The 14,823-nt window shown below is 35.9% G+C and overlaps 1 protein-coding gene across 1 annotated transcript in view; it reads right to left on the reverse strand.

Annotated features, from left to right (window-relative positions):
* Positions 1 to 6,437: 6,437 nt before the first annotated feature.
* Positions 6,438 to 14,823, reverse strand: part of LOC140136492 (uncharacterized) — a 28,626-nt gene continuing 20,240 nt past the window's right edge. Inside the window, exon 12 of the mRNA XM_072158207.1 lies at positions 6,438 to 6,769. Coding sequence (XP_072014308.1) covers positions 6,641 to 6,769 — 129 coding nt within the window. The 3' untranslated portion in view covers positions 6,438 to 6,640. The remainder of the gene's footprint in view (positions 6,770 to 14,823) is intronic.

Raw genomic sequence — 14,823 nt, forward strand, 5'->3', positions numbered from 1 at the left:
AGAAGATAGCATTGTGATTGTCACGTAGTCATCAATGCCCCCGTCAGCAGTAGATATAGCATTGCTAGTAAGTCATCAATGCCTCCATCAGCAGTAGATAGAATTGCTAGTAAGTCATCAATGCCTCACTGGAATTACTTTTCGTTGGCTTCATTCCATAGTGGGGTACTATAGGTCCGATACGTCACTATGGAATGTAGCGAGGTGTACGACTGTACGCCACTATGACATGCAATGTTTCTCATTTTGTTTATTATTATAAAATGTGTAAAAAGTGGCGTATGGTCTATATGCCACTATGGAAAACACAAAATTTCACTTTGTAAAGATACGCCAAATTTAATTTTTTAATTAATTAGCTAATTTTGACTGCTGAGACTTAGCAAAATGAATGAGAACATCATTAAAAACATATTTGCCAATTTTCAAAAAAATTACCAAAAATCACAATAGAGCTAGACCACTATAGAATGAAGTCGACGACTTTATATTATTTCAAAAAATTACACAGGGTGGGAGGGGTTGTATAGGTGGGGCTGGGTGATAATGTGTAAAAATTACTCTTTAGACTACAGAGTTCTTATACAACAAAAAATTACAATTTTATTTACACTGGATTTACTTTTCTGTATTGCTCACATTTCATTTGACTATATTGATAAAATGGACGAGATATATAAAGACACGAGGGGCAACATCACTCAGAAGACCTGTTACTGAAAAGGCCCACTATTCAGAAAACCAGTCAATTCCTGAATAGCAGGCTTGTTTTCAATTAAAATCACCCGCTAACCAGAAGACCCGCTAATCAGAAAACCTGTTAATCAGAAAATATTTTCCGAGTAGCGGGCCTTCTGATTATTAACAGGCCCTTTGCAGGGTTAGGGTTATGGTTATGGGTTAGGGGTAGGGTTTAGGGTTGGATACAGCCTGCTAGTCAGAAAAAAATCCAAGTAGCGGGACTTTTACATAAAATTCAACAAAAAGCCCACTATTCAGAAGGCCCGCTACTCAGAAAATTTTGACTGGCGGGCCTTCTGAATAATGGGTTTTCTGAATAGCGGATCTTCTAACTACCGGTCTTCTGTGTGACGGGATGCACCTCAAGACACTTGCATCTGTGTACAGGCTTATCAAAATGATTGGTACCCAACGGTTGTCCATAATAACAGACAAGAAAGCCACAGCAATACGAAACATAAGATAAAAGTTGTATATATAAAATAAAACCCAGCATTTTAACGTTTCCTGCAAAATGTTTTGTTTGCTAGGAGCTTCAAACCTAATGGGTACCAGTCATTTTTATACAGGCTGTATTTGAGCAGGTTGTTGTTTCAAAACTTGTTTGCATGAATTATAGGGTATTAATACACACCTATGACGTCGCGCTATTGTTTTACCGCTCCATTATTTTCCACGAATGGAGCGATGATCACAATAACACGCCATTCGTAAATGCCTTTCTCTTTTCTCTGAAAAGCAAATACTTTTCAGGGAAAAGTACTGGCATTTACGAATGTAGTATTATCAATTGCACTTTTGAAAAGCAAGTATTTGCGAAAAGTGCGGTATTGTTATCATCACTTCATTCATGCAAAACAATGATACTGAAAAAACAAGAAGAAAATGATTTTCATTAATACAATAAATTGAGGAAGCGGATAGCAACATTTGCACAGTATTGTTATGGGACCTGAGAGCACATCAGACATATCGAATTGCATGCTGAATACGAGGATTGTCCCTATATCTAAAAATAATAATAATTTTGATTTTTTGAAATTTGTGATATAATACAAATTATTAAAATTTCATATTTTTATATTTTTCCAAATTTAACAGTCCTCAAGTAAACTTTATAAATCTAATGATATGTAATTAAACTATAGGCCTATGTAGCTGGGATGAAAAGCCGACTCAATTGAAAATTTGACCTTTCATATTGAACTTAAACATTTTTTTCCAAAAAGACCTACATTTTTTAGTGTTTTGAGGAACAAATCTATATCTTTAATAATGAAGGTCACAATTTTCATATGATTGACGGCTGTTCAACCCAACTTCCTACTATTTACTGCATATCGTTAGATGTATACAATTTACTTTGAGGACTTAAATTTCAAAAATATCAATTTTTAATAATTTGCCATAAAATGTGTATAGTATCGCGAATTTAATAAAAATCTAAATTATTTGATATCAGGGATGTGTCCGATTTGCTCTCAGGTGCCACAAACAAAATACGTAAAAACGTCGCTATCCGAGCCCTTACAATGCAATCTGTGAAAAGCAAGTCAAGATCAAAACGGGCAGGTTAAATTGTTGGCTAAGTTGTACTTATTATGCAAGATGTATTTTTACCCTCACTTTGGAAAATGCTTATTTAGGCTTTACTTCGTAGGCCATTTATTTATTTATTTGGACCTTTCTTTCTACGCTTACTGTTTTTTATAACATTTTTTTTCTTCTATATATTTTTATACCGTTTTCAGTGGCTTAGGCCCTACATATAATTTGTCATATTTTGGGCAACATTGCTACATATACATAATACACATTCTGTATCAATGTATTTAGGCCTATGAATCTGTTTATTTTTAAATCGTTCTCTTCGGGCATGTTTAATAATGATAAAAGCCACAGTAGGTCTATTTTCTGTATAATTTTTATTTGTCATTAGTATATCTGATGTTTCATCTGATGGTATTTTAGCATGCTTGAATATTTACATACATCGATCAGTAGGCCTATCCGATACCGTAAAATGGGGTAACTTTGGGCACTTTTCAGAGTTTTTAAACCACTGCTTCCAAACAAAACCAAATATATTTCTAATTATCTCTTTTTTTATGACATTAGGGTTCCCTTCTACACCTTGAAGTTGAAAAAGATTTTTGAATAATTTTGAAAGGGTGCCCTAGGGGTTGAAAATAGCCTGACCAAAGTTACACACGCATTTGGGGCAACTTTGGTCAGAGTATTACATTCCATGAAGAAAAAAAATGAAAAAAATTGATCTTCGCTGTATATGGGCAAGGTTTTGTTTTTTTGTGACATTTGACCCCTTGCAAAATTAAGCAAGCACGCATCCTTGCTCACAAATATCGATTTTATTTTGTCTGAAAAAATGTTAAAAAATGCTCATTTTTGGTCAAAATGCCAATATTTTCGTAACTTTCAACGAAATTGGACATGAGCGACTTTTATTTCTTCCAAATATATTTCTTAACAAATTGAGACCAAATATGACTAAAAACAATATTGCTGTACGGAAATATGACCATTTAAAAAATATATTTGAACGACCAAAGTTACCCGCTTACCGGTTACCCCCATTTAACGGTAATTAAATATTACAATGTTAGGGACGATCCATTTGATTTGGAAGGGGACTGGAAGTTGAGGTGGCTTTTATTTCGCGTCGAAGGCGGCGAAGTTTGTTTTGTTTTTTGCCGACAAAGTTCAGGGACATAATAGGCCTAGGTAAAATATGTTGTAGTACATTTAAAATTTTCGTACCTTTCGTACCTGATTTTGGTCCTTCTGCTGCGAATCAACGATATATATCCTCGGAATGATTCCATCACAAAATTATCCAAGATAAACAATAGTGTCCATAATTGCATGGTTGTTCCAAAATCGAACACTCGATTCACAGAGAAGAGTATCATTGCTCAGGTATAGCGATAGGTGTAGCTTTCTTGAGGTACACAACAGTAATGACCATTTCATATGAACCTATATGACCTTTTTGCCCATTTTCCTTATTATGCAAAATAGAGACCTAAACGCAACTACTTCAACAGTTAACGCATTAGAAGTGGTCATAAAGAACTATTGATTGTCTAATCACTTGGATGATTTTACGAATCTACGTTTATTCAATTTGTGTAACAAACATTTTAAATCTTTATAATTCAAGAAGGTGGTTACGGATGATTTGAACTAAACACCTGGATCGTGATATGATGGGTATTTCTATAGAAATTTTACATAAAGCTGAGTTGGACTATTTTTGCACTCGCACTCTAAAATTTAGTACGATCATTATATTAGTGTATTGTCCGCATCAATGAGTAATTGATCAATTTGTAAAGAGCAGCCTATTTCAATAACACTCCATTCGTGAAAAATAATGGAGCGGTAAAACAATAGCGCGACGTCATAGGTGTGTATTAAGTCGGTTAATGGCGCGATTAGAGCGTGAGTGGATAAGAATGGCTTCGTCGCTCCGCGACTCAGCCATTCTTATCCACTCACGTTCTAATCCTTGGCCATTATCCTATACATAAATGTGTATCACTTGTTGGAATTGAAATTATACAAAATAATGCATGCAAGCTGAGATGTTGATGTGTCTAATGCACAAGCCTCGCATGGCAAGTGCATTAGATGCATCAACATCTCAGTACAAGTGCATTATTTTGTACAATTTCTTGAGCAAAAAGTGATTCGCATTTATTAACTTATTTCATACACAACTAAAAAATCCTGTGATTTTTGCTATTTTTATAACAAAATTGTCACTAAAAATGTTGGAAAATGCCAGCAAATATTAATGCATCCACCGGCAAGATAAATGACACGTCTGAAAGCACGGCAGGTACTACACGGTACTACACGGAGTGCGCACCTGTGCAATTATACAATATTTATGCACGGCTGGTAATTTACTAACGTTTGCTCTGATTGGTTCTCACTATCTAGGAGTGTATGAAATCATCTTAATGTGTTTCCCCCAATCAAAATTACATTTTAAATGACCAATGACCCAGTAAACACAAAAACAAAAGATATAATTATAGGTTAATAAATATGTATCACTTGTTGGGAGTGAAATTGTACAAAATAATGAACACGTACTGAGATGTTGATGCTGGGGGAGTGCATTAGATGCATCAATATCTCAGTACAAGTGCATTATTTTGTACAATTGCTTGAGCAACAAGTGATATGCATTTATCAACCTATTTCATACACAAGAAAAAATCCTGTGATTTTTGCTATTTTTATAACAAATTGTCACTAAAATGTTGGAAAATGAAAGCAAATATAAATACACCGATCTGTAATAAAAATGAATATGTCCATAAGCAATGCGCGTACCACACACATGTGCAATTATACAATATTTATGCATGGCTAGTAAATTACTAACACTTGCTCTGATTGGTTCTCGTTATCTAGGAGTGTATGAAAACGTTTTAATAACATTATAAAAACATTTTTGAAAACTTGCATAATGTTATTTAAAAGTTGACAAAATATTTTGCCAACAAATAAACAGAGTACGGTGTTAACCCCGAGTCTTATTTATCTTGCTGTTATTTGGATATTTGTAATCTACATACCGACATAATCTATGTCATAAGGTAGCTATGACAGAGAAAGAGACCTGATTGTGATATTCACCATAAACATTGGTGCTGTGGTCAGTGGAAAAGCTCTTCACAAATGTATTATGTATGTATATGTATTATGTATTAATAAAGCTGCTAGCCTTTTACCCTGGTCATGTGGTAGACTAGGAAATGACAAACATGTTGCCACGGGGGTGTAGCTTTGCATGATGACGCAATCCCATCACGTGGGATACCTGCCCATGCATATGCTTTGTGAATTGTGGATTTTTGATGTTTTCTTGTTGGGAATAGACTGCATAAACATGGGTATATAGTAGAGTCCGAAGCTTACCGTTTTCTAATATCCATTTTCTGTGTTGTAATCTGTGTTGTAAAATTTTTAAAACCATCTTTTATGAATAAAGGTTAAAACGTATTATGAATGATATTAATCTAACAATAAAGTATTCAATATCGCGATCAATATGCTCTGATTGGAATATTCTCCCGATAATAGGCCGACTGTTACAATGTTTGGAGGGATATAGGGGGTTCATGCCTTGGTAATATACTTTTATTCTGTATTATTAAACAGTATTTTTATCATAAAAATTGACACACACAGATTGTTTTTAACATTTATTTCTCTTATCTTTTAACAGTTTTTGTCACATCATACAAAAATGTCATTTTCCGTGTTGTACCTCAGATTCTGTGATTTTTTACGGAAAACGGAAAACTTCGGACTCTAGTATATAGTCATTAAATAAACATAATTTGTAAGATCTGGATGTACTCTGTTCATAGAGATACCTTTCCTCACTATTGACCCATGTTGTGCTGGATAGCAAATCCACTGATTATTGAAATTGAAGAAATGCATTGTGGGAAGTGTAAGATATCTTTTCTGCATTTTAATATTATACTCACACAACTTTATGACAAATTATATATTTAACTATTGCACTTATGTTGGACAATTTTCACTTTCCTCCAGTTCTCTGTACAGATTTCATGAAGTGGAACTTGCAAATAGCTCAGTATGATGTAGGTGCATATTTCAACTGGAATAGCCCAATCTGTATCAATCTGGTACTGGTGTCCCTAACCCACGAAGTTTGCCTCAAGTTTGGTAGTGATTTCAATGCTTTTTCACGCCCGTGCTGCAAGCGTCCAGACAAACTGCCCTTGATAATTTTACAAGCATGCTTCTATACTTCGACCAGCGAAATATGCACCTATGTCATCACTATCCAACTTGAGGCGAAACAATGTACATGTATAGTAGTAGGCAGGGACTACCAATAACTCAGTATAGTGATGACGCCTGGAGATTCTGGGGAAGCTGTTATTAGCCTGGTGTCGCTAACCCACATGACATGTAGTAGACTAGGATTTCTATGCACAACATTTAGAAGATTACCATTCTGCAATGGAAAAGAAGATAAGAAGAGCATCAAACAGCATTTTCATCAATATACAGGAAAGTTTAAATTGTGTTCTTAGTCATGTTGGTTCAAAAATTGAACATATTGTGTATAAATGAGATAAATACCATTGTAAAGCATACATCATGCAATTTTGCACATAATATTTACTGAAAGTCTCTAAACTTCTCAAAACTTGTTTAAGTACAAAATGGCGGCATAATACAAACACTGTCAGCGTCTCGCTCTCACCAATTTCATCTATTATTACTCGATTGTGTGCGTCCTGACTGAAAATTATGGTAAAATAATATTGCAGTGCTAAAGTGTTTCCTGAATAAACTGGGATATCATGGGTGTTCCTACGACTATATGGAGAGCTAGAATAGGAGGATTTACACAGAAATGTACGGACATGGGGGAAGTACATGTATGACCCAGGCGGGAAATATGAACCTCGCGATAGCTGCTATGGACTGGTCAGTGCAGTCATCGTTATAGCGTATGTTGTGTATGCTAAAAAATGGGCTGTTGTACTGTACAGATCAATTTCTACCGACTATGGAAGCTTTGTATGGACTATCATATAATAACAACACCTTTGATACCGACATCGGAAGTTTTTTCACTGGACAGCTACATGCTCAACATACATGCTCAAATATCAACCATATATACCAAGGATGCTGGCACTGGCAAATGACGTTGAAAGCAACCCTGGACCTGATCAGCCTATACAAATGGATATGGAAAGTCAGGAACCAGCAACAAAGGGACAAGTTAACCAGGTAATTACCATGCTTAACAATTTGCTAGAATGGAAGAACTCTGTTGATGATAAACTGAAAAATTTTGGAAATAGACTTGAAAATGTTGAGAGCGCTGTTGTTAAAGTTGATAAAAACACCAAATCAAATACTTATCAAGTGAAAAAGATAGTTGAACTAGAAGCTGAGCTGAATGAAACAAAATAAAAATGTCGCGCTATGGAAAATGACCTAAAAACTGTAAAAGCCAGACTGGATGAATCGGAAGACAGATCTCAAAGAAACAATCTTCTCTTTTGTGGCATTGAGGGAGAGGCAAACGAGTCCTGGGATGAATCCGAACTGAAAGTGTGTCACTTCGTCAAAAATAACTTAAAAACTAACATAGGTGAAGGATTAGAACGCGTGCATCGAATATCAAATGGCCCCAAGACAGAGGGTTTTGTACCTATAATTGTTCAATTCTCGCGCTTTAAAGATAAACAACGCGTTCTAGGCGCAGCCAATAAGCTGAAAGACACCAATTATTACATCCGTGAAGATTACTCGGCAGGCACAAGACAAATAAGAAGACGCCTATTGGACAAGAAAAAGGAACTTCAACTTGACAAGGATCCAGCTATCAAAAGATCGGACTTACGGTATCGTAAATTAGTAGTTACCGGTAAAGATAACAGTAAGAAGTCCTACATTGTCAATGATGCAACAAATGAAATTGAAAGGAAATAGGGATACGGCCAGTCCCACCGCAAACAAAATGAGATAAATGAACATTTAACATTTTTGAACACTTTTATTTCGTTTATGGTATGGAATATAAATGGTTTGTCAGAGTCTAAACTCAAAGATAATGATTTTGCGAACTTTTGCAAAGGTTTTGATATATTTGTTTTAAGTGAAACATGGTCTAGAACTGTTAAAAATCAAAAATGTGATAAAATGTTTTCTGAATATACTGCTTTTACACAGGCCGGATGGAGACAACAACAAAGAGGTAGATTTACAGGTGGTGTGTCCGTTTATATCAAAAACACTATTATTCCCGGTATTAAAATTGTTGAAAACAATATAACTGATTGTATCTCTATCATGTTTAAGAAAAGTTTTTTCAACTGCCTCATGATGTTATGTTTGTCACTGTATATATTCGTCCTGAAAATTCTTTTATTCATGATATATCTGACACAAATAGTATTGATGCTTTGGAGGATGAACTAATCTGATTACGGTATTCTCATAATAATGCTCAACTTCTTATTGCAGGTGATTTTAACGCACGTACTTCAAATGACATTGACTATATAATTGATGCTGAAAATAGTACATCTGATCCATTATGTTATGACAGTGATAACTTTTGTTTACCTCGGAACTTGTGCGATAAGAATGTAAATAACTTTGGCAGAAAATTATTATCCTTGAGTAAGTCAATTGGTACCTATATTGTGAATGGTAGAAAGAAAACTGACATTGAAGGTAATTTTACATATATTGGAGTAAATGGTAAAAGTGTTGTTGATTATTTGTTATCACCATATTGTCTATTTGAATGCATTGATGAATTCAATGTTACACTCAGAACTGAGTCTGATCATTTACCATTGTGTTGGAAATTAAAATGTTCTCAGCAAAATGAAATTGTAACTAACCGTTTACAAAATGGGACAATTGAAAAGTGTAAACGTTATATGTGGAAAAAAGAATATTGTGACCAATTTCAAAATAACATATCATCTGAAGTTGTAAAGTGTGAATTGAATAATATCGTACTAAATGATCCCTCCAACGCCGACATTGATAATGCAGTTCAAACTATGTGTAATATATTATGTGTAGCAGGTGATTCTATGTATCGAAAAACAATTGTCAAAAAACATGATGTTCAACCCAGATGGTTTGATGGTGAATGTGTAAGAGCAAAAGCTGCAAAATGGAACGCTTTGCGTCTGTTTAGAAAATCTGGTGGTATGGATGATTTAAGGTTGGTCTGAACCCTGGAATTATGGAAACTTTCGGGCCTCATAACTTCTAAATTGTTGGTCTAAAGTATATAAAAGTATACATATTTAGAATGGCAAAGACTTGATAAGTTCATCTGAGAGGTCAAATTTGGGCCAAAATGGCACTTTTGGCCCAAAATCCCCAAAATAATGTTTTTTTGGCCCACTTCTTTTTTGTGCACCGTAACCAAAAAATTCTTGGGCCAAAATTTTTTTGAAACTAATTTTCAAAAACTAGATTAAAATATCTGGGACGCGTTTTTTCATTTTTTTGAATTTCAACTAACTTTGAGAAATTTAAGCCAAAAATGGTCAAAAAATGCTGATTTTCAAAAAATCATAAAAAAGCCCGATTTTGGCACAAATTTCAAATATTTTTGGTGAAATTGGTCAAAATTCAAAAAATGAAAAACGGGTCCTAGATATTTTGATCTAGTTTTTAAAATTAGTTTCAAAAACTTTTGGCTCAAGAATTTTTTTGTTACGGTGCACAAAAAGAAGTGGGCCAAAACCGTTATTTTTGGGATTTTGGGCCAAAAGTGCCATTTTGGCCCAAATTTGACCTCACAGATGAACTTATCAAGTCTTTGCCATTCTAAATATGTATACTTTTATATACTTTAGACCAACAATTTAGAAGTTATGAGGCCCGAAAAGTTTCCATAATTCCAGGATTCAGACCAACCTTAAAACAATATAATGTGTGTAAAAATCATTTTAAATCTGTGTGTAGAAACAAGAAAAAACTTTATCGGGATCAAATTAATAAAGATTTGGTTGAAAAGTGTAAAAACCAAGAAGAATTCTGGAAAATGGTCAAAAATTTAAGAGGTACAAATTCTGAACTTCCCCAATCTATTTCAATCGGGAAATGGTATGATCATTTTAGTGATGTATTTCAAAGTAATACTACAAATGGTGAAAATGACTTTGATGATTTGTTGCATAATCTGATGGCAAATAGTGATCCTGGTACTAACACATTTACCATGTTTACAGGTAACACCGATGGTCTTAACAAAGAAAGCAATGAAGATGAGGTGGTGAGTGCTATTCACAGATTAAAGAATAACAAATCCACTGGGGTTGATGGTATCCCTGGTGAATTTTTTAAACACTCCATTGATCAAGTTAATGAGTTTCTTACATGTATAACTCGTATATTCAATGCTATTTTTGATACAGGGTATTTTTCAAATGCTTGGACGCAAGGTATAAGAAAGGTGATACATTAAATACAAATAATTATAGAGGTATTACACTTTTAAATGTTTTCAATAAGGTATTTACCAGCGTCCTAAATACTCATCTTACTGAATGGCGGGTTTCCGCAAAGGTTACAGTACTGTTGATAACATTTTTGTTCTTCATGGTATTATTCAAAAAACCCTTATTCATAAGGGTGGTAAATGTTATTGTCTTTTTGTTGATTTTTCACGTGCTTTTGACTCGGTGCCAAGAGAAAATATACTTTGTAAACTATCTGAAATTGGTGTATGTGGAAAAATGTTTGATATAATAAAGTGTATGTGCAAAAAAGTATTTTCATGTGTTAGGGCAAATGAACATTTGTCTGAGTATTTTGAATGTCCAATTGGGCTGCGACAAGGTAGTACGGAGAGCCCACTTCTCTTCTCATTATGTATTTCAGGTCTATATAATTTGTTAATGAAATATGGTGGTAAAGGGATAAGGTTTTCGCCAGATCATACGGAAGTAAAGATTTTAATGTATGCTGATGATGTTGTATTAATTGCTGATTCCCCAAATGAACTTCAGCGTCACATCACTGCTTTAAATAAATTTTGTAAACAGTGGAAAATGAATGTTAACATCGATAAGACAACGGTAATGGTATATAGAAAAGGAGGTAGACTTAGACATGATGAAAGATGGTTTCTAAATGGTAAGGTTATTGAATGTGTAAAGTCGTACAAATATCTTGGTGTTAATTTATCCACTGGAAATAAATGGAGAAAAGCAACAACATGTTTAGCTGAACAAGGCCAAAAGGCATTGTCTGCTCTAATCTGTGTGTCATATAAAGCTGGTTTTCTCTCTTATGTACCATTCTTGACTCATGTGTTTTACCTATATTATTATATGCATCTGAAATATGGGGTATTCAATCATACAAATCGATTGAAAATATACAAGTGAAAGTGTGTAAAAAATTTCTTGGCGTTTCTATTCATACTGCAAATGTTGCTGCTGTGGGTGAATGTGGTCGGTACCCGATCCACATAAATACTGTTTTAAGGTGTGTCAAATATTGGACAAAATTGTTACAAATATCATCTAACCGTTTTCCGAAAAAATGTTACAAAATGTTGTATGATTTAGATCAAGAACAAAATGTCACCACATGGGCTACCCTTGTTAAAAACATGATTTTTCGTCTTGGATTTGGTTATGTATGGATAACACAAGATGTGGGCTGTGTGGAAATTTTTATGTGTACAATTTCAAGACGATTGTGTGATATTGCGTCCCAAGAATGGTTTGCTGATGTGTGTAATACTCCCAAGTTAAGAACATATATATTGAATTAAACATAAAACTGATCAACTGGACTCACATTTATTTGAGAGGCTACAGTATCGCACCTAATCCAAGGTGCATCTTCAGGCCGCCTGATGATCTGGCGGCAAAAGGTCGTTGACCTGTGACAAGGTGGTGTTGCCAGAGGTCGTGGATCTTGAGTTGAACTTCTTAGGAATGTTCTTGATGACAGAATTGTAAGCCCCGCCAAGTTATGGCGAAGACCGCCTCCCTGTTTAGTGAAGGTTGTTCTTTCTTGGCGTAAATTGCTTCTTTGGCGCCCTTTCAAACCACCTGCGTTCTCTGTCTAAAATCACAACATCTTGGTTGTCAAAAGTGCAGGGCATGAATTTTAAAAAACAGCAGGTGTGCTACAAATCGCACTCCTGGAAATAGTCAGGCGAGCTACAGGTGTGCTGTTAATTGCACTCGGTGAGGATTTTAGGTGTGCTATCATTTGCACTCGGTAAGAAGTTTAGGTGGGCTATTTGAATTATTGCACTTGATATTCAGATAAGAAGCATTGGTGTTGAATGTGGGACTACAATGTACAGAAAGACAGGGAAGGGAGAAAGAAAGAAAAGGAAAGAAAAAAGAAAAGGAGAAAAAAGGGAAGGGAGAAAGAAAAGGAAAAAAAGGAAAGAAAAAAAAACCCGGGCCTAAATAAAACATAAATACACTGCTTAAATACCGTACATAAAATTATTTATTATTTCGTACATAATCATAAACCAACAATTACTATGCAAACCACGCCCGTAAAACATGTTTACTATATTCACCCATTGCAAAAGTCGCCAAATTCGTACTACACAAAGTGCCACTTCACTCACTTTTTGCGCAAGGCACCCTCCAATCTCATCTATCTAACCAAACATTTTATGTACAAAAACTACATTTATTCACCGTGTGCACAATTTAACTCACCGTTAAACTCTGTTAGTTAGATATTTGGAGAGTAGTTTCCGAAAAATCAGTTCGAAATCGCCACTTTCATATTCACTAGAAAGTCGTCAAAATTTGCCGCGAACAAGTGCCAATCATGTGTGTTGGTACCATGCGCAATGGAGCTTCAGTTTTCACTAGACTTGGAAACCTACGGCATGGAAACACTCGGTTATCAGCGAATCGCAAATTGACCTTTTCATTGTTGACCTGCTTGTGAACTGCGACCTGACAGTGCAAGTGACTTTTTTTAATTACGTTATAGGAACACGGTCATCAGTACTATTTTCGTTACATATTTTATGCATGTGAAGAATATTACGGGGATGAATTTGAAGGCTGAATTTGAAGGCTGCAACTTTGGAAACTCCTTCAGGTGACAAGGTGCGCTATAAATCGCACTCGATAAAGTGATTTAAGGTGGGCTCTATGCGCGCGATCGCACTCGCGCGCCTTAAAATGCATGGCCTGAAAGTGTGGTGTGTACTGTCCAAATGCGTGAACATGGCTGAATCCCCGCAACCAGTACTAGCACGTCTATGCTGGTACATGCGTTTGGATAATGTCTGTTTGGTTTCACCTATGTACAAGTCCTGGCAATCAGCGTCCTTGCATTGTATTGCATAAACTAAATTGCTTTGCTTGTCCTTGGGCGGCTTGTCTTTGGGATGAACCAAATTCTGTCTCAAGGTGTTGGTTGGTTTGAACGACACAGGGATTTGATGTTTTCCAAAAATTCTGCGAAGTTTTTCCGACAGTTTAGACACGTAGGGGATGGTGATGTTCTTCGTTCAGCCGGTGTATCGCCGCTTAAACTGCGAGTCGCGAGTGTTGGATTCTTTGGCAGCTTTGTTGACAGAAAGCGCTTTATGGAAAGTCCACTTGCGATAACCGCACACACCCAACGCTGATTTCAGATGATCGTGTTCTTCTTCCTTCAGAGTCTCATTAGAAGAGATGGTGTCCGCTCTGTGAAACAGGGTGCTAATCACTCCCAGCTTGTGTACTAAGGGGTGGTGCGAGTCGAACAGTAAGTACTGATCTGTATGCGTGGATTTGCGATATACAGATGTTGAGATTGTACCGTCGTTTGCTACATTGACCGAACAGTCCAAGAAGGCAAGTTTTCCTTCTATGATGGGTTCTTGGGTGAACTTGATGTGCTCGTTCACACCATTAATATGTTCAAAGAAGGGGGTAAGCTGATCTTTCCTTAGCTTCACCCAGGTATCGTCGACGTAGCGAAACCAGTGCGATGGTGGCGTGCCAGTAAACGAATCTAGAGCTGTGCGTTCAAACTGTTCCATGAACAAATTAACCACGATCGGTGACACAGGTGAACCCATGGCGCAACCATGGCGCTGTCTATAGAATTTGCCATTATAGATGAAATAGGTGGTGTTCAAACACAGTTCCAATAATCCGCACACTTGCGATACGCTAAGTTCCGTTCTATCCTTCCAGGTGTTATCCTTCTCCAAACAATCGCGTCATTTACGTCTACCGCTTCCTTGGGTGGTACACATGTAAATAATGCCGACACATCATACGAAGTTATCGTCTCTTCCTCATGTAATTGTATGTCTTGGATCTTATTAACAAAGTCCTGTGAATTGATGATGTGGTGCTCAGACTTCCCAACCAAAGGGCCAATTACATATGCCACATGTTTGGCAACATTGTAAGTAACCGAGTCTACACTACTTACAATTGGTCTCAGAGGAGCATGTTCTTTGTGAATCTTTGGAAGGCCGTAAAACTTAGGCACCGATTCGCCAGGATACAATCTATGATACAGAAG

Source organism: Amphiura filiformis, chromosome 16 (assembly GCF_039555335.1).
Source record: "Amphiura filiformis chromosome 16, Afil_fr2py, whole genome shotgun sequence".
Classification (NCBI taxonomy): domain Eukaryota; kingdom Metazoa; phylum Echinodermata; class Ophiuroidea; order Amphilepidida; family Amphiuridae; genus Amphiura; species Amphiura filiformis.